Source organism: Pleurodeles waltl, chromosome 11 (assembly GCF_031143425.1).
Source record: "Pleurodeles waltl isolate 20211129_DDA chromosome 11, aPleWal1.hap1.20221129, whole genome shotgun sequence".
Classification (NCBI taxonomy): Eukaryota; Metazoa; Chordata; class Amphibia; order Caudata; family Salamandridae; genus Pleurodeles; species Pleurodeles waltl.
This window is the reverse complement of record NC_090450.1, coordinates 707289301-707313929: the sequence shown is the minus strand read 5'-3', so window position 1 is coordinate 707313929 and position 24629 is coordinate 707289301. Positions and strand designations below refer to the sequence as shown.

Here is a 24629-nt window from a genome sequence, read left to right as displayed (position 1 = left end):
AAATGTACATTTATTGGTTAAAGAAATGTGGATATATACTCAGCTGGAGTTATTTTTTTCACAAATTCGACAGTAAGTAAAGAAAAATCCAGAACAAGGAGCAAAAAATAAATATGAATATTTACAAACGGAAATGTTAAAAAATTAAGGCCCATATTTATACTTTTTGACGCTAAACTGCGCTAACGCAGTTTAGCGTCAAAATGTTTAGCGCCGGCTAACGCCATTCTGAAGCGCCATGCGGGCCCCGTATTTATGGAATGGCGTTAGCCGGCGCTAGCAGACCGGCGCTGCCTGGTGTGCGCGAAAAAAAATCACGTACACCAGGCAGCACCGGCGTTGGGAAAAATGGCGTTAGGGCGTCTTAAAATGGGGCAAGTCAGGTTGAGGCAAAAAAATCGCCTCAACCCGATTTGTGCCATTTTTTACGACGCCCAGACGCCATTTAAATGACTCCTGTCTTAGTAAAGACAGGAGTCATGCCCCCTTGCCCAATGGCCATGCCCAGGGGACTTCTGTCCCCTGGGCATGGTCATTGGGCATAGTGGCATGTAGGGGGGCACAAATAAGGCCCCCCATGCCACAAAAAAAATATTTAATAAAAAAAAAAATACTTACCTGAACTTACCTGAATGTCCCTGGGATGGGTCCCTCCATCCTTGGGGGTCCTCCTGGGGTGGGCAAGGGTGGCAGGGGGGGTCCCTGGGGGCAGGGGAGGGCAGCTGTGGGCTCAATTTGAGCCCACAGGCCCCTTAACGCCTGCCCTGACCCAGGCGTTAAAAAGAGGGGCAAATGCGGGTTTTTTTGACCCGCCCACTCCCGGGCGTGATTTTTGCCTGGGAGTATAAATACGACGCATTTGCGTCGCAGTCATTTTTTTAGACGGGAACGCCTACCTTGCATCTCATTAACGCAAGGAAGGCGTTCACGCAAAAAAATGACGCTCATTCCTCATACTTTGGCGCTAGACGCGTCTAACGCCAAAGTATAAATATGGCGTTAGTTTTGCGCCGAATTTGCGTTGAAAAAAACTACGCTAATTCGGAGCAAACGAAGTATAAATATGCCCCTAAATACCATAAAACCAGAAGCCCTGGTCATTTTCTTCTGCGACCATTGATAACATTGGCACTTTATGCTTATTGGTTCTATTTCTACTTAAAATTTTAAAAAATCATATATCAGGTTCCCTTATTGATCACTTTGGTGTCATTTTGTTTATCAAATGTTACTGTAATCTACTAAATCATTTCAGGATTTTTATTGTTTTACATTTTGACTTTATTACTGTTTTACTAACAGTGCATTAATACTTTACTAATTCTAATCTATGTTAAGCCTTTCTGCTCTGTGCCATTGTTACTAGAGGGTTAAGCTCAGGTTTATTTATTGACTTTAACTGTTCACCTTGGCAAGGACTGTGGTTATTGCTTGAATTGGGAACGTACCCCCTTCAAATAATAACTCAGGGTCTGATTCATTGTTTGGCAGATGGATTAAGTGATGGCACCAATGCGCAGTACTTTACTCCCACCATAGTCAAGGTTTGTCACCCGCCAAATTCAGAGATGCCCACCAGAAATCTCTTGTTGTTCCAGAAACCACTGTCACAGAGGTTCCTATATACATATTGAAAGTTTGACAGCTCCGTCCATATGGTGGAGCCATATGTCAAACTTTAAACTTTTTTTTATTTTCAAAAACAAAATCCCGAAGAGGGATTGTGTTTGTAAAAATAAAACAAAAAAAACAATGACCCCTTACACTCCTTGAGACAAACCCTTTAAGAAGGCTGATGCGCCTTTTCCCAAATTCCTTTTTTCAGAGGTTAAGCTTGCCACCTTCTCACCTCTTTATGCTATATTTTGGTACAAAGGTACCAATGACTGAAGCTTCCACATGAACAACCCCATAAACACCTTTCCCAGCTTCAGATCACTTAATGTGCATCTCAATTGGGTCCAGAGCAAAGCTTCTAATGAAACACTGGAGTATGTTCATTATCAGAGCTAGCTTTGGGAGATCTTCTTCCTCTAACCAACATGTAAAACATAAACCGAAGTATAAGAAGAAAAGAAATTAAAGAAGAACGAATTAGGGCCCTTTTTGTTTCATTTTCAGACACTGGTCCTCACTGTGTATCTGCAGTTTCATCTCAATTTTAAGATGTATTTGAGTTTGAGTCTATGCCATCCTGTAGCCTGTGTCAATAAAAATAAATATTTCAAACTCAATATCTCACTTTTTTTTGTGCAACGAGATTATTTACTGCCCCTATGACCCTCCAGGAAGGGTGATTGTTTATCTTCACTCAATTTAGTACCTGATGATGCAGGTTCTTCTCAGTTTAGGCCAATGAAACTAGGTCCCACTCACAGCTTTCCACATCAAACGTTTAGATTTCAGATACAAGACATCCAAGGGTGAATCATTTATATTTATGGGAGAAGACAGAGGTCTGGGGTCATCTTCATCTTATTATTTTAGATCCAGAGGTTAATATGTAGGAGAAGTAAGGTAAAAACAAACATACATGAATTCATGTCTTCCTCTCAATAAATACATGCAAATGTGGCCTTCACAAGTCAAGGGGCAAGGTTGTGGCCTAGCAGACATAATAGCTAGATTTTAGCAACTTTTTGCACATGAAAGCAGACATGAGTCAATAATTATTTTCTTTCTAATGCCATCCTAGAAAAGGTCTTAGAGTTACCATCTGACGTAAAACATTGGTCTGGTATTCAACAGATTAATAGTAGAAAAGGTAAAAATATGGTATTTCAGTTTTTAGAGTTGTGGAAACTGGCTATAGAATCAATTTTGTATTTCCCTAGGCCTGTCGTCGTCCTGTGATACTCAATGATGAACAGGCCTGCCAAACGTATGCAAAAGGTTGGATGATCTTTATTAAACTAATGTAGTCTGACAGATATTTGGTAAAGCGAAGCTTGCTTAAAAGAGACACCTCAGATAACAGGCATTGCTTCATTCACCCAGCAACAGAGAGACAACTGGATGTCCGCATAGGTCTGAGGAAAGGTTATGAAGAAACTGGTTTGGTGATGCCTTGGAAAGTCCAAACCGTCTGAGTAATGCGAAGGTCATGCTTGTGGTCATCTTGTATCACACTGCCATCATAAAGTGTTGTTTTACTGTGATAGGTTAGATGTCTAATATATCTGTAACACCATGCATCTCCTGATCAACATCACACCATGTACTTGATGAAGAAATTACCTTTCTGTTCTTCTGATTGGACGATGTATTTTCACGCCTTTGTGGTTTTCATGCATAAAAGATTGCATTGGAGTTCCACAATTCGGACACTTTGACTTGGCCTTTCAAGTCAGCAGTCCCCATATCAGTAAAGTAATTTTTTCTTTGATCTTTCCTGATTAGTTCGCATCTCAAATTTTGCCAAGCTTCTACAGAGTGGCCCTCTTGGTACACCAATTAGTTTTTATTACAGGTATTGCAAAGTTTTTCAGATTTCATGGTCAGGCAATAGCCTAATCAGAACCAACAGTATGAGTGAAAAAGACTAGATTTTGAATCAAACATAAATTAACCACTTCTCCAGCTACCACCGGCCAAGATTTGCCAAAGAAGTCATGCACACTTCCATTAAGGGTAAATTAGTTTCATGTGCTTTAACTAAATTTCTAAATCTGTGTAATATTACTGGTTTTTATTGTTTAATAAAGCATGGCATCAATAAACTTATTTGAAATTTTAAAAACACATCTGCATACCAAAATATCAGAAAGATAAGAAAATAATGTAACTGTGAGAAAATGCGGGGATAAGTCAATTTTTTTAACTTGATTTTATTGCTTGTTTTTAGATAATGCACACTGCAAACTGCCGTCCAGTTTCTAGTATGTGTGCTCTGAGTGTTCTGACCACTAAAACAAGTAGAAATTGGCTAATCGTGATTGGAGTATTTTAATTTAGGGCCTTACTACATGGTGCGGAAATACACCCATGGCATGAAACGTTAAATGTTTCCTGTAGACTGCAGCACTTATTGTGCCATCCACTAGGGTGTCAAAGAAAAGCATGGCTTCAGGTCTACCATTGTAGCCTGACTAACCTCCCTTTTATAATTAGTAACTCAGCCCTATATATGCCCTGTAGCCTACGCTGTAGGGTGCATTGTATTTATACGTGGAAAATTAATATTACTTTGTCCCTACAGTAACAAGGCACTAAGAGCTATTTCACTTTGGCAATCCTAGCTGCTGTCCTATGTAGAAAACCAGGCTACAGATTTAAATACTAATATTGCTATCTCAGGAATGGGACAAGCTACAGAAATAATGAAACCGCAATTATTAATAGTTATTAAAAAATCCAATTTGATTGTGAAGTTGGACTTTTAACAAATAATTAAGGAAAAGTAACTTTTAGAAATGTATTCTTTATCTACTTGAACTGTCAGAAGACCAATTAGAATATCCCTGAGTCAGCATCACGGCTGTTTGCTCAAGCCAGGTGTGAAAGAGGTTGAAATGCCTCCCAGGAACAAACAATAGGATGACCTGACTGGGCAGAGATGACCCTTCTGAACTTAAGAGAATACTCAGAGTCAGGGCTGTGGGCATACTATGACACCATACTATCAAATCCAGCTTGACATATCTGTTAAACCATGTGTCACCTGGGGTGCACTTAAAAGGGAAAGAATAGGGTGTCAAGACAATTCTTGTGTATCCTTTGTCTGGCTGCTGAAGGAACCTGCTTTTGTCCTTCCAGATGACTGTCTCTGGGTTTGTTGTGGGTATAGTGCCTACTTCAAAGTAGATTTTAGTATTAGATGTGGAAGGGCACTGGGATTACCCTAGAACACACTCCATTCACACTGTCAGCCTCAATGTCCAGCTTTAGTCTGATTGAATACTCTTGCTATCTTGAAAATGACACAGGGCATTTTGGGCCTGCTTGCGGTGGGGCAAAAATGAACGACTAAAAATGTGGATAGAGTTGCTCCCAGGAACTTTTACCCCATTTTGGTTAGGTAGTGCCCAGGAGTCATCCCCACTGACTAACTACAATTGTGGCACGTAAAGGCACCTTCATCAGAACACTGCTGGCCACGCAAAAGGATATTAGGTGGATTGAGCCTGCTGCATTTGGCACCTGTGAACAGTGAGAAGGATCTGAGGTTGGACCCTCTTTCACTTGAAATCCAAAGGAGAGAAAAACCTCCAAGGATCATCAGGTTGATCCCCTGGGTGACTCCAGGGACATAAAAAAGCTGAAGAGGACATTCTTGTGAAGAATCTCTGCTGACCAGTGGCAACTGGAACTTGACTGAACTTTGCTATTGTTCTCTGCTTGACAAGCTCTGCATGCACCCCTGACATCTTGGGGAACTTGGAAGTATATTCCTGTAGTTGTCTGGGCACCAAAAGAAGCTTGGGAATATTTCAAAACATTTGCTCCAGAGTTTCAAGGTGATCAGCTGTGAAAAGTATCCAACTGGCAGTTCAACAGCAATAGATTGAATTTCAGGCCTGGCTTGCCTGGAGAAGCGTTTTTCCTAAATAAAAATAGCAAAGTCCCTTTCAGATTGGGATTTAGAAACGTTTTCAAACGTTCCTACTTCTAGGCCCTAGAAGAGCCAACCTACTTGGTGTAGCCAACTCAGGTTACATTGCTATTGGCCTCAAACTGCACCTAGGTCTCAGTCTACTGTGATAAATGACTACCATTGGTGCGTTGCGATTTATTATCCTATTTTCCCTTAAGTCTTTAAAAAATAATATCTCAATTTCCCTTAATAGATTTTAGGCTTTTTAGGTCATTTAACTTAGTAATTTTCTCTATTTTTATCAATTAGAGTGGGATTTTCTTTATTGTGATGTGTTTTCCACTTTTAAATTGTTCTGGTACTTCTAAATGCTTTACACATTTTCGTTAAGTTAAACCTGTTTGCTCTGTGCCATTGCTCCCAGTGGTTAAGTTCAGATTTAAATTATGGAAAGTTTTGACTGGATTCAACAGGATATTGACTTTATTACGTGTGGTAGACACTAATTCATCTCAACTAACAAACCACTAACCTTCAGCTTTGCGTGGTGTGAGGTTGGAACCAAATCCTGTACCCAGCCTTAAACCAGTGCCCAACCTCTGCTGCGCGCAGCCTTCAGCAGTGGGGGATATCCCCAGGTCCTGGTCTTACTCCTCAAGTCATGTAATTACGGGCAAATGTTTTTTTCACTTGCCGTCAACCAATCAGTACTGCAGTACAGAACTGTCCAACAGGAGAAAAAGCTTCCTTGACCAATGAGAAAGGACTATTTTTATTAAACAAATTAAATCAGGGGCTCCCGCTGGACCAATCATCCAGATGCACCTAACATGCTCAACTCTAGTCCTTATTTAAATGCTAATTTCTTGAAAGTGACTGATCAGATTTACACCAAAATCACAAAATGCTCCCTTTCTGAATAATCTTTTTACTTTTTGTCAACTTTGGGTAATTTCATTAAGCTGTTTTTTCTGTACTGGAGAACAAAGTTTCTCATAAGAATTAACATTTTGAACCCCTCTTCCTCTTTTTCTTGGCCCATGCTAGACAGACTAGGGCAAAGGTGGATGAAAGTTTCATGCAAATTTGTCAAATGGCACTAAAGTTATTAGTGAAACAAAAACATGTTCTTCCTATGGAAACTCTGACCTAACTGTGTAGCATATTATAGATTCAATGTACGCTGATGTTACGAATAGTACATCAGTATTTACCTCTGTATCCTCACCATCAGGGTATTCTGGTAGTCAATATTTTGGCCAATGATGTTTTGGTAGCTCGTTTTTTTGTCTTGAAAATGTGGGCTATCTGCACGTGGAGCAGACCTTATACTGTCTTCTAAAGACTAGAGTGTGCCTTGAAACTTGTTAATATTTTTTCAAATGCTCCAGCTTTGTAAAGTTCAGCTATTGAATATCAGATGTTACAATATTTATCCATTGCTGCGGAGGCCAAAGAGCCTTGAGTAACACAAGTAAAACACCCAGTAAGCAGCGGTAAATTCTATTTCCTCCAGGTGAAGTACCCACTGTTTCTGGGTAGGCTTCCAAGATACAGGAAATCGTGGATGTTAAGCTTCACTTGGGCAGTCAGGAACCTTATCGCTCCTTTGTGAAGCACAGTGTTTGCCAGCTTTGCTTGATATCATGAGCTAGGTATGGAAGTTTGAGTGTTTCCATCATTCATAATATATCCAGGTGAGAGAGCGTAGTTTGAATATGTTAATTATTAGAAGTAATGCTTATATAAATGACTAACAAATGCCGCATAGAAAATGACAAGGAATAGTAATTTGCTTAATGTGTATTCGAATTATGTCAATGAAACATAGAAATATCATTGTGTGTGTCCAAATTAATGTTAGTTATCGGAAAATGATTGTTTGCATTATGATTAATCAAGCTCATATTGGCGTTTACAATATTGCATTAAACCCGTAGGCCTTAAGTTAGCTTGAGCTGTGGATTAGCTGCCTAGCTCTCATATTAAAGCATTTTGTTTTCCAGTGTGCTGACTCACAAAGGGCCATGACCCTACATTTTGTTCTTTTCTTCCTTTCATGTAACTATAAAGGTTTGTTCCCATCCGTATGCTAGCTGCTTCTGTGTGGTTTATTATACTATTTGCAACAAAATACACTAAAAGAAATATTCAAGGACATTTAACTACGGGCTGGAGAACTTGTGACCCGAGAAATGTGCCAAGATGATGAACAAACTCCCGATGTGCCACCTCCGAAGACGTCAATTATGAAGACCAATCAAAGTGTTGTGAATTATCGTGGGGTGACAATTGGGATTACCTAATGTATAATATGATAGGTCAAAGATAAAGGGGTATAGCAAATATCCAATAGAATTTTGGGGGAAGGGGTTACAAAAAGGGATAAAAACTCATGTCACAGAAGGGACGGGGGGAACTAGGTAGGGAATGCTATTGAATTCATCCAGAAACTCTGTCACTCTGTTTGGTGACTTTGAGACTTAATAAACTATCCTCACCCATAGACTGCCTTTATGCTTCTCCTCCTTATGAGGGAAGTGTCTCTTGTCCTCTAGACGAAGTTAGACTGATGGTGTTTCGACTGATGTCCTGAAGACGAAGACTGATCCTGTGTGCTGACCTATCACTGGAGGGTAATTATGACAATGCTATTGTAATTTGTCTGTTTGCTTTTCCTTTCTAGGTACCAACTGCTGTATTTTTGAATAGAGACCATAGTTAGATGTTTTTCTAAATTGGTGTTCCAAATTATTTTGCATGAAGTCCAACATGCTGATGTTAATTAGTGGTTAGACTAGGAAATCACCTGACTGACACTTAAGACGAAACGGACATTGCACTATGCTGAACTAAGATTTGCATCATATTTTCTGTGTTCCAATTTATGTTGACGATATGTTATGCTCTAATGATCGTGATTCGTGCATTAATGAAATCTTATTATAATTGCCATAAGTGTGGTTATGTTCTTATGTTTGACTTTGAGATTGACGCTTCTACTAATAGATTGTAACCAATAGGGAATAAAACTCATAAAATTCTTTCAAAGGGTGTGGTTATTCATGACTGAAAGGTCATGGTTGCGCCGACGATTTGATCAATGTCTTTATTCAAAGTAAAGTATATTGTGGTGATAAGTATTGATGAAAATATTGACATATTGCTTGACATATTGATTAGTTATCTCGTCCTACGGTGTCTCACCACTGGGTCAAAAGATTCATTGGCCTAAAACGAGTCCTGATGTGTATAAAATTGACATAAAGGGACGCGTTATCAAAGGCAATGAGGTGAGCACTGGTCAGCCCTTCCAGTGCATTTCTAGATTTGAAGATTCTCCTCTCTATGAGATGAAGTGCCATAGTCTATTGGTGGTGGTTGAAGACAATCGATGTAGACTTTGGAACTACAATTTGCTTGGATGTGATTCCACCTCTGATTCTTCATTATGAACTGATTTTCATGTGTTCATTCATCTATGCTAAATTTTATAGCAATTATTATATGCACATGGACTGACCTTATCAGGCCATGTTTTCCCTGTGCTGAGACCTGATCTTCAGTAACTACTGTTAACGTGTAAATTCCATTAACTCTGCCAACTATCAAGGTATTGTCTACTCTGCCTCCCCTGCTTGGGATAGTTGCCGAGGTAAGGAATCTATTAGTTGGAGCAGTTTGTGCTACATACTAAGCTAGAAACTCTGTGCACAGAACTTTGAGCCCCCAGTCGATCTGCGCTAGCTGCCAAATGTGAAAATGCACACTGTGAACTGAACCTCGTGTGTCCTGTTGTCTTTGCAGAACAGCAGTTCCACGACTCTCTGCACTTTGAGCTAAACCTCTAATATTGATTGGGCAATGCTACATTCACAGCACAAAATAATCAGCACACTGAACTGCCTATTGGCAAGGGCTTTATCCAGGTTAAGGACTCTTCTCTTTGATGAGATTTCTAGTACCATTGTCCTTTGCAGCTAAACAGGTCATATACTATCAATGACACACGCTTCCTATACTCCCCGGTTTCGGCCTGAACCCCTCAGGCTGCTGTCATCCAATGCTCTGTTTCTGTCAGCCATCGAATAGCTCTTGAGCCTGATACCTTTCACAGTATTATGAAGGCAACAAACAAAGATAAAGAAACAAATACAATAAATAGTTCTGGGCTGTGGACTGAGTCAGGGACTCAACGCATGGCGAACTGAACTTCCTGTACCATTCATCCTGGGCTAGATTTCAAGTCAAATATTTACCACGTGATCATTGGCATAGGATAGGTACCATGCCATGAACCAGTGACTAATATTCGGGCTAGATTCCAAGTTGCAAGGAGATGAGCTAAAAAGCAGACTTGTTCAGCCGATCACCCGGTTGAGTTTCTAACTTACGACTAGAGGGTGGAGTACTGTGGAAGTGTCAACTGGAATCCAACGTTTACTGAAGAAAAGCATCTAATAAATGACAGATTCCAGGAGTATGATGGGCTGCAATGCCAACACTCTAGAGTAGTGGTAAAGTGTATAGATTACTTGGAGGAGATGTGACCTAGTGGTTCGATCTGCTGTTGTGGGACCCTGAGGTCCCAGGCTCTGGTGTTAGACTTAACACTGTGTAATTCTAAGCAAATCACTTAATCTCCCTGCACCTAAAAAAAGTGAAATGCAAGGTGTGTAGGATGTATTTGTGTAATCTCGCTGGAGGTACACGATCTACAAGATTGTCTCTGAGCCCTTCATAGTGTACAGCTTTTGGTTGCTTCATTGCTAGGCTTACGCTATATAAATGCCAATCCTCACAAACACAGTTGCGAGTGGAGGATGTTTACTTATCACGTTATCCCACATGCTGCTGCTTGAGTTGGTCTTTAGCTCACCCAGTCACGGCTGTTACTTACTTGCGATTGTGTAATCCATGTCAAAGCCAAAACATTTGATCTTCTCGAGAGCCAGACTTCGGTTCACAAAGACCCTACGGAGGAAAAAATATGAAAGTGAGGCAGAATGCAATGTTATCAGGAGCACACACAGCACCTTGCAGAGACAGCGAGGAAAGACTAGCAATAGTGGGGACATCCGGTTTAGGACGACATAGAAGAACATAAGGCAACATGGCAACTTTAGCACTGTCCTGTTCAACTTCGGTGCATTAAATATTACCATGGGCGTAGCTTGGTCAGTAAGTTTGGGGGGATGTGAGCATCAGATTTCCCAACAATGGCGCTGGCATAGAATGTTAAAATAGAGGACTCATTATTAGTGTAATAAAAAAAAAAGTCAAATAACAAGGAGAGTGGAGACCCAACTAAGCTGTCCCTTTGTTCCTGGCACTGATTTTGCCGCCCCTGAGGCCAGGGGTTGCAAAGGCAGAGCTAGGGGTCGCAAGGAGCAAGCCAGTGGTTGCAACTGCGACCCCTGGAAACCCCTAAATGATGTCCATGCCACAGAGCATGCTTTACTCACTGTTACAGGAAGCAGTGCATGCTTTCCTCACACACATAACAGGAATGTCCTGGTCATCTGTAGTGCATGCGTTACTCACAGCCACAGCAACTGGCAGCAGCAGGGCAAGCTTCCCTCCCACACCTAACAGGCTGGGCAGCAGTCACAGCATTGGCAGCAGCCTGACAAGCTTCCCTCTTCCAGATAAAAGGAAAAGCCTAGTAATCTACAGTGTACACTTTACTCACAGTCATTGCTACTACAGTGCAGCCTTCCTTCATACATATGACAGGAATATGTCAGGCCATATGTGATGCATAATTTACTTAAAGTCACGGCATCGCCAGGAGCATGGCAAGCTTCCCTCTCACACACACACACACACACACGTACATATTTACAACACTGGCAGTAAAGAGTCAAGTCTCCCTCACACAGTGCACAGGTACAGAATGGACAGCAGCACAGACAGCTTCCTTCACACACCATAAAGGTAGAAGTACCTTCATGCACCTTCAGTACACCAGACAGCAGAAGTTTGTGTTTCCTTCACAAACACAATTCGGTCGTTACAGTGTGCTGCAGTAACATTTTGGAGTTATGTTCTGTGCCAACTCAGCAGGCGTTTTTTCCTTCAGATATACCTCTGTAGAGGTTTACACAACTACATCAGCACAATTATTGCAGGCCCTTGATCGCTGAAAACCTGTGATTGCAGGTGGCAAACTGTATACCCACCAGAAACCCTCGAACATGTACTGAGAAATCATGGATATCTAGTGCAGTGGTTCCCAACCTTTTGACTTCTGTGGACCCCCACTTTATCATTACAGGATCCCGGGGACCCCATTGAATCATTATTGGAATCCAGGGATCCCCCACTGAGTCATTACTGAAAGCTGGGGACCTGATCTGTTAATATTATTTAATTTTCTAAGTAGTTGTGGACCCTCTGAGGAGGTTTTGCGGACCCCCTGGCATCCCCGGACCACAGGTTGGGAACCACTGATCTAGTGTATTCCGAGGTAATGTGGTTGACATCACAAAATGCTGCTAAGAGGCCTGTCCTCAGGTGGCATGGCACGATACCACCATATAAAATACAAGGTATCTTTCCATCCCAGGCACATTCTGCCACCTGAAGCACCCAGGTGATGCTCTGAAGTGACCATCCTACCCATCATGCCATCTCTGGGCATTGCCAGTGCTTCTACCCAGCTCACCCTTGAGAGCACTTGAGGCGGCATCCGTTCTGTGTCTAAACCCATGCCATGCTCCCCTTCACACCCAACACCATGAAGGCTGATTGGGCCAGAAAAAGACTTCAGTGCCTTTTGTTAACATGGATGCCCATGGTACAAAGGTGCTGTAGCACACAAGGTGTCATGCATAGCTTATAAGCACTGAGTCTTAAGTCATTTGGATAACAGATCAGTGTATTGTTTTGTCTTTTCCAAGAAAACCCCTGGCTGACAGTGGTATAAGGCAGGTGTTACGTTGTGTTACAGAGATTCGTATAGTAGTGCTGTGCTGTCAAAACTATGGCCTCACAGCACTGTGGGGTTGGTGTACTATAACACATTGGTCTCAAGGATTCCTCCCACACCAGAGTCCAGTTCTTGTTGAGTGTGATTATCTGTAGTGTGGCTGCTGTTTACATACTGCTGTTGTGCATACATTTTTAGTTGTAAGAGTGTTTTAGTGGTTATTGTTGTTTGGTGATTGTAGCCGGGATCTTCACCAGCTCTGGCACCTGCTTTGTGTCCTCCCAGCTTGAGGTGACTCAGATTGTGAGGTATTGTGAAGGTCAGCAGTCTCTCTTTGAATTAGACAAGCTCTGGGTTGTTTAGTGGGCGTTGGTGTCGTGTGTTATGCCTTGTCATGGAGTGGTATATTCTATAAATGCATGCATGCACCGCTTCTGCATTGGCTGAGTGAATGGCTGCTTGCTTGACAAATTGCATCAGAATTCAGAGCCAAATGCTTTACACAGTTTCTTATGTGCAGGGCCACTGGAATTATGCGATTCTGCAGATGCAACTTTTTTCCGCATAATTAAGACTTTGCTGCATTTGCCACATAATCCATGATCTGATGCATAATCTGCAGTGTTTAATAAAAAAGTTTGTTTGCAGCTCAAACGGATCAAAAGTTACTAAAAAAGTGGTGATATGTGTTTGTGTGCGTTGGGAGGCACTTCGTAAAGATTAACTGGTCATCTTTCAGTAGTTTCTTTATGTAGCTGGCTGTTAAATTGGTGCTAATGAGAAGAACTCTTTGCCAAGATAATGTTACTATGAGCCAGAGATGACGTAAAAGCATATGTTTCTTTGAGATGATAGCGCTTTTACCTGTTTACGCATTCCTTACATAGCGGTCCCACACTCTCTCTCACTCCTCCTACCAGGGCAACAGGAGTACTTATCATGGTCTCTCTGTTACGTTTTTTCATCTGAACCCTCCGTCCTGACGCACCATAAGGTGTTTGCAGGTATGCAATGCGGCAATGTTTTCCCCAACTCTTAATTGGGATTCCATTAAATTTTACTACGGTGCTTGATCTCATTACATTAGATTTTTTCTTGATTGTGACCATTTCTACATAGACTTGAAATGCCAACAGTAGGCAACACCCTGGCTCAAGTGCTTCTTGGCGGTTTCTCTTGCTATGACTACGCAAACTACTATAGTTAATTTGATTGCAACATCAAGTTCCAATCAACAACTATTATTTTAGGTATTTAACCTTTATATCCTCGTATTTTTTTGTCCTTTTTCTCTCTCTCTATACGAAAAAGAAACTGCTCTTTTTTTACAATTCATTTTCAAAAGTGGTGCTGGTGTCGTCTTGCCTTGTTTTCAGTATGTAAATACTGTGTGTTCAGGGAGTGTTGTAAATGACAACAGATGTCTTGTTTTCTTGACTTTTGATTCACAATAGATCCCTCTCTGCGGTGGCTATTTCTCTTATGCTTGCACAAGTGCTACACATTTACGGTTTTGGTTTCTGGGTCTGTCCTGCTATTTTAGTTTTGGGATCTTTTTGTCTATACTTGCCGCATAATATTTTATCTCTGCAGCATTGAAAAAGTCATCAAAGGTGAAACACATGTCGGCTGCCTGTTCATTATGGATTAAAGATCGTATTTGTCCACTGTTTCTGAAGTTTGGACTGGATTTACTGGTTTCTCTTTCATTGACTGATAGTTGACATGGTTCTGCTTTGGGTGCTGTTTTGTTAGTATTACTATGAGTATAAATGACAGAATAATGAAGTAATATTATAAAAAAAAAGTGCTGCATTATGCCGCATAATTTACCTTTTCTTGATGCATAATTTAGGCTACCCTGCCACATAATTTGGTCCTCCGCTGCCACATCATTCCAGTGGCCCTGCTTATGTGTTACTACCCTGTCCCGCTTCTGACTGATGCATAGGCACATCCAGGAAAACAACATCAGTGCATAACTGCTTGTCATTCAGGCACCTACACTGGCCACGTCAGCCAAAAGACATGCCACTTTCCATCCATTGCAATCCCACGGGGTAGCGTGCCACGGGCCCTCAAAGCACTTCAGCGCCTTGAATGGGCAGCACAGGCTCTGTAAATGCTGTCAGAGAGCAATACAGTGAAGCGTGGAGTGCCTTTGGGAGCTCTGTGAGGTCCAAGTGTAGTCTGTGCCTGAGCCGTGTTAGATGTGTGTACATTCGCCTTATTAAAGCGTTTCATTGGGGCGGTGATTGTTTACAGCAGTTAATATTCATATATGATGATGAAGTCTACGGTGGCGCTGCCCGTAGGCGTTCGATGAAGCTGGAAGCCTGGCATTTGACCGGTTGGGATGATGGCCAAGTCTGCCCTGCAATACACATCCGCACTCTTGTATGTGAAGGGCTCTCGGAGTGTCCTGGCATCTCTCCGAAAGACTGGGGCGCGAACAGCACCCTGTCTTGCCAAGCACTTGGCTGCCCACAGACAGCACCCTTATCTTGACCCACTGTAGAGTAATCTGTGCTGCGGGAGCAATGCCAGTGCCGGGCTTGCTTGTGGAGAAGGTGATGAGGGCGCCACCATCTCTCCCGGAGGCTGCCACTGCGGATCTTTAGCCTTGCTGTACCCCGCGTTTATCTGGGTAGCGGAATCTGTCTGTTTGAGTGATCTGGCCTTGGCATGGTTGTCTGACTGTGTTATCCTGAGAGCCTGATAAGATAAGTGCTACCTCTCCAGACACCGGCTTTGCGTCTTATCCTCTGCCTTGAAGAGTATGAGCCTTGGGCCATCGTGGAGTCTAGCCGGCATTTCAGAGTGTCCATCTAGCCCATCTCTGGGTCATAGTTGGGGTGTGAAACATCAGTTTTTCTTTTCTTTTTTGCAAAATTGACACAAATTTATTCATTTATGTATTGTTCGAGCCAGTCTTACGTGCCAACAAATACTGCAGATATGCCTAAAACGAAATATGAATTTTGCAAAGTACAATTAAAAATGTGCATGGGCCCGGTCACTTTTTGGCTCTGGGCTTTGGCCCGTCTCTTACTCTGCCCCTGGCAATTTTTAATCCAGTGTCATTCCAACCAGAACATTCAGCAAACCGCACTCGCTTACGTCTGTTCTCAGTGACAGCCGGTCCCAGTCATTTGTGGAAATTGCAAGCCCTAGTGGGGTGTAAGAATCCATTCATCCCACTTTGCTTGCAAACAGGGTAAATGGAGTGATGCCTAGAGCAAACGAGGCCAGCTGCTTCCCTCCGAAGGCTGACCCCATAAGACAAAAAGAGTGCCACCAAAGCCTTGTTCCGTTCCAGAGACGCCATTCCTCCCGCCCAGGCCTGAGGAGGCGCGAGCAGAGTAGAGTTACTTGGGCTCAGTCAACTTGATTTTCAGATTTGCCAGCGGCAAATAAGTAATTATGCAGGGCAGTGCAGGGGTGGTACTTTTTAAGATTCAGTGCTCCTCTGTGCTGCCTCCTTCAGGCACCCCTGCCTACGTTTCCCCTCCCTGCCATACCCGCCATAGACACACGGCACTCATTCATTCACTTACTCCATCGCTTGCCTCCTACAGGCATGGGTGGCATACTCCTCCCTCCCCCGGGGCAGAACACAAGCCCCTGAAGCCCCTGCAGCCCTGGCGGGGTCCCAACCTCGAAATCCTTTCAAGGGGCCCGATTCCCCCAAAGGCCAATTGATATCTGAGAGATATGGGAGACTCAGTGGCCCCTCTTCACATTCTGCAGGGAGGCCCCATCATGTTATGCTATGCTACTAACCCCCCCCCCCACACACACACTGCTATCTCTTACCTACTCACACTCCCCCAGAGGTTCAAGATTCCGAAATCCAGGAGAAAGACAGGAAGAAGTCTATACCCGGCATCCTTTTATCTGCCCAAAAAGATAGCCCATGCCCTTCTGAGCTAAGAGCACCCGGCCTCCACTAGAGAAGCCATATTGGAAATCTAGAATGAGGTCTGACACTCGGAAAGTTTAGGCCATGTATACGTATGCTAAGTAAATACCAGGGCTTAAACTTCAACTTTCTGATGAGCTCTCCTCCTTCTCAAACTCTAGAATCTCAGTCCTCCCAAAAGTCCAAGAAAGCAAGGAAACGAAGAGGCATGGACAGGGGCGTAGCTTCAGCTGAAGGTGTAATACCCCCCTAATAAATATATTTTCTGATAAATAGTTGGGTATAAGTGGTTTCATTCTATTATGGTGAGGTGTCTGTCAGATTTTACCAGACTTTTTTACATATACATGGACAAAAACGCACATTCACTCTTCCTTTCTCCTTTTTGAAAGTCTTAAAAATGTTGGTTATTTTTTACAAAATCTTATGTTTTCCCTAATTTACTAACCCTACCAATGTGCATTCTTCTCCCTTCCCACTGCTCCTTAAACGGCTCTCATATGCCCTCTTTTTCTATAATGTATTTTAACATTAAATGCCAGCGTGATTGTTGGAATATCTGAAGCTCATCACCCCCAGTCTCACTGACCAAGCTACACTCCTGGGCATGAACCTATCATCCCAGCTTTAACTCATGTCATCTTGCTATTCAGCGCTTGGGCCTGCAGGTAAATAAATCACAGCATCTTGTGACGAGTGCAGACACTGCCAGTTGAGCGTGAGGCATCCACCTCCTCCACTGAGTTCATCCGGGGACTCCAACAGACATTTGTGCACTTACAAACACACATGAATACACACATATGCGCACGCCACTTTGCCTCTGCTCAAACCTTGTTAACCAGCAAATCGGAATTTGCTATAGGGTGGCATATCACTGTTTCACTATCTGACAGACACCACACAAATCCCAACGTGTGTCCCATGGACCTTCTGAACTTTGCACTGATTTGATGGTTGTGACCTATATACAGTCATCGATTCAGTGCACAGCACGTAGAGTCCACCACACAACACGAGTCCGAGACGCCACCATTGGAACCCAGTAAACACCCAATAGCAATTTACACTGCAGAATGCTCACTACACAACACCGAATTACTCTTATAGTTTGCCTTTCTTAAACAGGACAGTGTAGTCAATCCACCTGACACGTTCATGCTCACAAAATGAAATCAAACCATACAGCTAGCAAGGTGCCGCCAAGTGAAAAGACCCAGTGCAGCAACACACCATTAGTATCTGATAGACAAATTACAACTACAACAATTGCTGCCTAGCATCACCCCACAACACAGCAGGACCTTTCAGCTGTCGTCACTGCCACCTCATCGCCATGCCAGCTCCGAACACCCCGCAGGACCCTTCTCTTCGTCATCAGCACCGGCCAAAGCAAGCAGACTCAGCTGCAGCCTTCTCAATGCCAGGTCCCGCTGCAAGCACACCACTGAAAACTGGGACACCATCTCCTCTCTCGCCCATGATGTAACATTCATGATCCCAGCTTCCACTCCAGACATCACCACTGCAACACCCACCGGATACAAGATGAAACATCAAGACCGCCCCAACAAACATGGAAGCGGCATCGCCATCATACACAAGGAGACGATCACCTGCACCATAACCGATAATCAGACCATGCCAATCATGGAAAACATGAATTTCCAGCTCCACACGGACAATAACACCACCATCAAAGGCACCTTGGCCTACAGACCACCAGGTCCTTGGATCAGAATCACCAACACCATCGCAGATTTCATCGCTTCTCTCTTCTTAGAATCTGAACACTCTATCTTCCTGGGAGACCTCAACTTCCACCTGGACGACCTCACTGACACCAACTCCACCAACCTTTTGAAAGGAAAGACTGGACAACAATGGCCTCAAGCAGCTAGTCATCAACCCCACGCATATAGCAGGACTTACACTGAACCCAGTTTACTCATCCAGCAACAGAATCAGGTACACACACTCCTCGGACCTCACCTAGATGGACCACTCCATCGTACACTTCACCATTACCGGACATACCTGCTCCATCCCCAACGGCCACAGCTGGAGCAAGGTCACGCAGCAACAATGGACCAAAGCCCTCGACATCACTCAGCCCCACTACCCCCCCAACCTGGACCTAGCAGGACAGAACTTTAACAACTGGATCACCAGTGCCACCAACATAGTCACTCCCACCAAACCGGCCAAAACTCACAGACCAGTCAAACAAGCCAAGTGGTACACCACGGAACTCAGCATGACAAAACACAAATACAAACAGCTGGAGAGAAGATGGCGAATCAACAATAACTAAATTGACAGAGCTGAATTCAAATCAACCCTCAACAACTGCCACTAACAGATCAAAACAGCAAAGAGGGAGGCCCTGACTGTCTGAATCAATACCAGCACCAACCAAACGAAGGAACTCTTCACCATTACCAGACAGTTCACCTGCCTTGCAGCCAACAAAAACGCAACCCCGCAACACAGAAGCTCTGCGACGCGCTCACCGACCATTTCCACAACAAAATAGCAAAGAACTTGGACCCCCAACCCTGCAGCACATCCAACCTCCAATCAACCACCGCTACTGACCACCCGCTCAACACCCGGAAACAACTCAGCAAAGATGACACAACTACCCATATGAGCGCCATCTACTCCGGAGCTCCCACCAACTCCTGCCCTCACCATCTCTTCAACCTCAAAGAGACAAGATCAGCAGCCAACTTGCCACCATCATCAACGTTTAGCTAACTACAGCCACCTTCCCCAACGCATGGAAACACGCCAAGATCAGACCACTCCTCAGGAAATCCTAAGCAGACCTCATGAACTACAAACCTACCGGCCCATCTCCTTGCTCCTGTTCCCTTCAAAGTCCTGGAGAAGGCTGTCAGCCTCCATCTCATCGAACATCTGGAGAGACACAACATACTAGACTTCTCCCAATCTGGTTTCAGAACCAACCACAGCACTGAGACAGTACTGATCGCTGCTTCAGAATGCATCCCCACCCTTCCAGACAGAGGAGAATCCGCTGACCTCATCCTTCTCAACTTGCCCTCTGCCTTCAACACAGTTTCCCACCACACACTCATCCACCACCTGCGCCAGATAGGAATAACCAGTGACACGCTCAGATGGATGTCATCCTTCATACCAGTGCACACCCAGAATGTCTGTATTCCCCCTTCACACCACTCACCAAGCATAACATCTGCGGTGTTGCCCTGGGCTCATACCTCAGCCCCAAACTATTCAACATCTACATGACGCCCCTCGCCAACATCGTCAGGTCTCACAAAAATGTTGATAACATAACATAGTTGCCACCCACAACCCTATATCATGCCTTTCTGGGCTTCTGTCTCCTGACTCTGGTTCCTCTTTTACATCCCACACATTTTCCACAAGTGGGAGAAATGTGTGCTCCAGGCAAAAGGTGGAGTGGACAAAAGGTGATGGCAGATGCAGGTTCTTGCTTGCCTAGTTATAGCCGACACCAGAGAGTGGTAGCATTGCCATGCTTCTCTATTTTTCAACAGGAACAGAGAAAGACTTTTAGTTTTTTTTTGGAGGCACCAATCAGTGATAGCTTTCGTTTTTTTAAATTATGGAGCTTTGGGTTGGGGTCAGTATTTCATCATCACAAAAAAGTTGCATGTTAGGGCGTGATTGACCATGGTCCTTCCTGTTATTGGCACAACATACCCATCAACATTGTCTTTTGTTTTGGCTAGCCTCAGAAAGAATGTACTGTTCAGTATATTTTCTTTTGTACCTATGGGCTTATTGATCAGGGAGTCGATAGTATTATCCAAGGCTGACTTCTACGATGGAGGGAAATTGTCGGACATACTGCTGGGATATGGTAGCATTGATCTCAGGACAACAAAAAACAAAGAAAATCAAACAACAGGGGGTGGACGGATGGGTTGATCCAGTGATTTGCAGGAAGAGGTCTATCTTGGAGTCCAGTGTAGGCAACTAAGTGCTACTTCCCCTATTGGATTCCTCCATTCCGTTTTTTTTTGCACAACAATAACCTGCCATTGTTGTAACGTCACTTTTATTAATGAAGGCAACTTTCACTCTTTTGTCTCCCAGAGTCCTTGTTAACATCACCACCAGGAGCTCTGTGACCAGAGTCAAAATCAAGAAAACTCACTAAGAGCACACTCACTAACAGGATTCGTGACATTTTGATCACATTTTAGAACTATAACCTAATACCCCAGATTTGCTCCCTCAGTGATACAATTCAGGAAAGGTATCAAAACCTCTTCATGTTCTTTCTACTCTCCTGGATTGTACTGGTCCCTCCCTGCTACCCATGCCTCACTCCAGTGGTATGCTAAGTTTCTGATCCCCAAGGAATTTTTATGCACTTATTGTCCTCAGTTCACATTGTAAATATACCGACCTGACATTGTATCCCCACATGCTTGCTACAAATTCTCTTGCTGCCCACAGTAATCCGCTAAACTCTGGAGCTTGGTTCATGCCTTATAAATACCCCCAATAAAATAAATAAAGTGTGTAGAATAGCATGATGTCAGATGTGACTAGGCCTGAAAAACTGCCATCACACTCCTTCCTAACTGGTGCAGACACATTCGCTAACACTTTGGGTATAAGCACTGCAGCAGAATAGAAGTCAGACATAGAAAGCCCGACTACTCCGGACAATATATGCGCTGCTGTTACTTTTGATTCTTGTTTCCTTGCTCGTTGACCATGCACTATCACAGAAGGGACCAGTTGCTGCAACCTACTAGACAAGTAAGCTGGCTCTTTGTCCCCTGCTCAGGAGGATCCTAAACCAGATATCCCATCCCACATTGACACAGAGTTCTGCAGTATTTCTAAGTCAGGTGTGAAATATCCATCAGCTTGCCCTTGCTGTTTAGACCACAAAACTTTGTACCCTGGAGTTTGTACTCCTCCATTTATGGTATAAAATGAGTAAGCGTTAGTACCAGGGCACACATGAGACGGGGCAGGTTGAGATCTCTAGACAAGGAGAGCTAATCCCACCTTATGTACCACAGTTTAAGAACTACTGAATGGGTGAACTACTCACACCTGACATGGGACAGCCTGCAATCTCTGGTCTAAGTGATCTACTGAAATCTGACATGGAAGAATCTAAACTACTCGCAGGGTCAGCTGCCTGACATAGGACAGCTTGAGCTCTTGCAACTGGATGAGCTATTCCCACCTCACATGACACAGCCTGAGATCTAGTGAATGGATGAGTTAAATACCCCTTTGCTGGAATAGCTGAGTGGATCATATCCTCATGAGCACTTTCACCTGTAGTGGGTTTAGATAAGTACTGAGGCTTTTACTTTAGCTTTTTATGGTCTGACTTGACAGCACAGCTGTCACCAGACAATTATGTGATAACCACTAGGAGAGGAGCTTTAGCCCCACTCACGTTTGGAGTCAGGAGTATACGTTTTGATTGGGCAGAAGTTGTGTACTTCCACATTTAAAAAAATGTGCTTGTCCTTCACATGCCTGTGATCATTTTGCTGGTTAGTACAGCTGCTTGATCTTGAACTTTTAGGGGCACACGCTGTAATGCTATTAAAGTGTCTTAAATAACTAGATCATTTTGGGGGCTTTTCTATGGCAGCAGCATAGTTGGGAGGAGGGCAATCAATAGCCTACACGGACTTTTAGGTCAGACCTATTGGCTTTGCCAATGCGTGTTTCTATTATAATTTTCAATCTACACTTGACTAAAAAAGCCAGGATTTGATCACTGCGCCCATAAATACACTGGGAAAGCTGGCAATATAGTCTGATAGTCGAACTACGCCGTAGTGTAAATGTTAAGCATTTAGAAAAAAAATACAGTTCGATTTATCCCACCTTTCGTTTAAAAAAAAAAACATATTTTCAAAAAAACATTAAATATGGATGTGACAATGGCTCGGCTAGCTGTCTACATCTAAACCTTTCCAGTTCCTCACATGGAGCTCTGTTATGTTTCCAAGAAAAACGTTTTGGAGAAAACAACAGTTTGAGGGAAACAGCAAACTGCATCACAGCTGTGGAGGAGCGAGCTTCTTCACCAGGGTCGGGAGAACCGTGATGCAAATATTTGAGGAATTCTGAACTCACGCTGCTGGGCAGGCAGGGCTCTAGCGACCTCTGACCTTCTGAAGACGGAAGAGTAGATCAGGGGACGTGACAGTGGAGGCGCGACGGGCAGGGAGGAGAGAGAAGAGAAGGCGGAGAGTGGAAGTAAGCCCGGAGGAGAAGGGAGAGACGAAGGAATCAGGAGGAAGCAGTAGTGAAGGCAGGGATGGGGGAATATGAGGGGAAGGCACAGGGGGAGGGAATAAAATGGGAAGGCTAAAGAACGAAGTGATAGAGAAGAAGAGGCAGGAAGACCAGGGCAGAGCGGAAAGTGAAGGAAGGAATAGGAAATAGGCTCTTCAAGGAAAAGGCATGGGAAGAGGAACTGGAATGAAAGGGGGCAAAGAGATACGGTGTAAGGGTGAACCAATGACTTCCAAAAGGAGAATGCTTTACCTGTGGAGTCTACAAATGGCATCTCTCTTTGTCTAAAAGATGATCAGCACACCCCTGGCTTAAGGTAGGCTGGTTGGGCTGGGGCTATCGCCTGCATCCATAGAACCTAGATTGTTTTGCTTCTTCTTGGCAGGGCTGTGGTGAGCTGTGCAGCCTGGTCCCTGGATCACAACCAGAGAGCTAACTGGAAATACTACTGTACTAGGAAAGGCCATCAGGCTTTCCTGTGAATTGGCCTCTGGAGTCAGGTGATCTAGTGAGGTCATGGAATTCTTCCATAAAAGACTAGTGTCATTCTTGAATCAGATGGTCTCCTTGCCTCATTGTACCCCGGTGGAAAGGGGTGAGGGTGAGGTTGTAAATAAACAGGCTTTTTGCAGATTTTGCCCCTTTTTGAACTACTAGTTGCTGGTTTTTAATGTTGAGAGTGCACTAAGGCCTGTTGTCCAGACCTCAGTGACAGTGTTCTTTCCCTTTCTAAAATGTAATGTTGAATTGGTTACCCCCAGGTGGCATATGCAGGCTTATTTAAGTCGCTAGTATAAGGTGCCAAGGGCATGTAGTCTGGCTGTCCGTACAAGAGTTGCAGCACTGATTTTGCCACTCTGTGTGTGATAATGTGAAAACACGACTTTCAGCTGCCATGGCAGACTGAAGAAAGAGGCTGTGCATGCACTGCACACACGACTTTGCCATTACCACATATCTCTAAGTCCATACATCTCTTAGCTATATATGTAAGTCTCCTCTAAGGCAGGCCTATGAAGCCCTATGGCAAGTAGCTGTATATTTTTACGATAGGCATTTATTTTTGATATGTTGATACAGCAAAGCCCTAAAGTGTTGGTGTTTGCTGAGGACAGTTAAGTAGCCTTATAAGATAATTCCAGAGTTAATGGTTCAAACTCTAATGCATCTATCTTCTGGCAGAGGCTACCTAACCCTGGCATGTGAGATATCAAATGAAAGGGATATCAAATGTGACTCAATGGTGCAGTCAATATTTATGCCCACTTTAATGAGGACCACTTTGACGAAAGTTGCCATACTTTGACTCGGGTAGTATAGTGACTTTAGAGAGGCACAGGGAATGAGACAGGTTTTTGACCACCTGGAGAGACGTGTGAATGACTCCCAGGTTGAGAAGAAAGGCTGTTGCCCACAGGATGGGCTGCAAAGGGTGTTAGCCTGAAACACAAGCATCAAAGGGTGATGCCACCTTTCAAAAGCCGCTGTGACAACACTTCAGCGCAGGAAGCCTGTTGTTTCCCCTAGACAGGGTCAAGCCATGGACAAGGGAGGAAACCAGTTTTCTATGGGCGTGCTGCCCATGGTAGCCACGCCTCTAGGAGTGGGCTAGCAAGGTTCACACACTCGAGGAAGACTTCAGAAAGCTCCCTGCCCTGACAGGGCGCCAGTGGATGCTTATGAATCCTCAACAGAACTATGGGCACCAATCCCGACGCAAGTTTTTAATGCTGTAGGTTGAGAGATTATCCCCTGTACCTGGTCTGACTTTATTATTATCCCCATATTTAAAAAAAGGTGACAGGCGGGATCCTAAGTGCTACTGCCTGATGTCCCTCCTAGACTCCTCTGCAAAAATGATGGGGAGAGTTATTTTAGAAAGATTAACACTTAGGCAGCAAAAAACCATGTGCCTACTGATTCCCAGTATGGTTTCAGGAAGG

The 24629-nt window shown here is 43.6% G+C and overlaps 1 protein-coding gene across 2 annotated transcripts in view; it reads right to left on the bottom strand.

Annotated features, from left to right (window-relative positions):
* LOC138266018 (cytosolic purine 5'-nucleotidase-like) overlaps positions 1-24629 on the bottom strand; it is a 289639-nt gene that overhangs the window by 101702 nt on the left and 163308 nt on the right. For both annotated transcript variants that reach the window (XM_069214326.1, XM_069214325.1), the window contains one exon: positions 10434-10507. In XM_069214326.1, coding sequence (XP_069070427.1) covers positions 10434-10507 — 74 coding nt within the window. The remainder of the gene's footprint in view (positions 1-10433; positions 10508-24629) is intronic.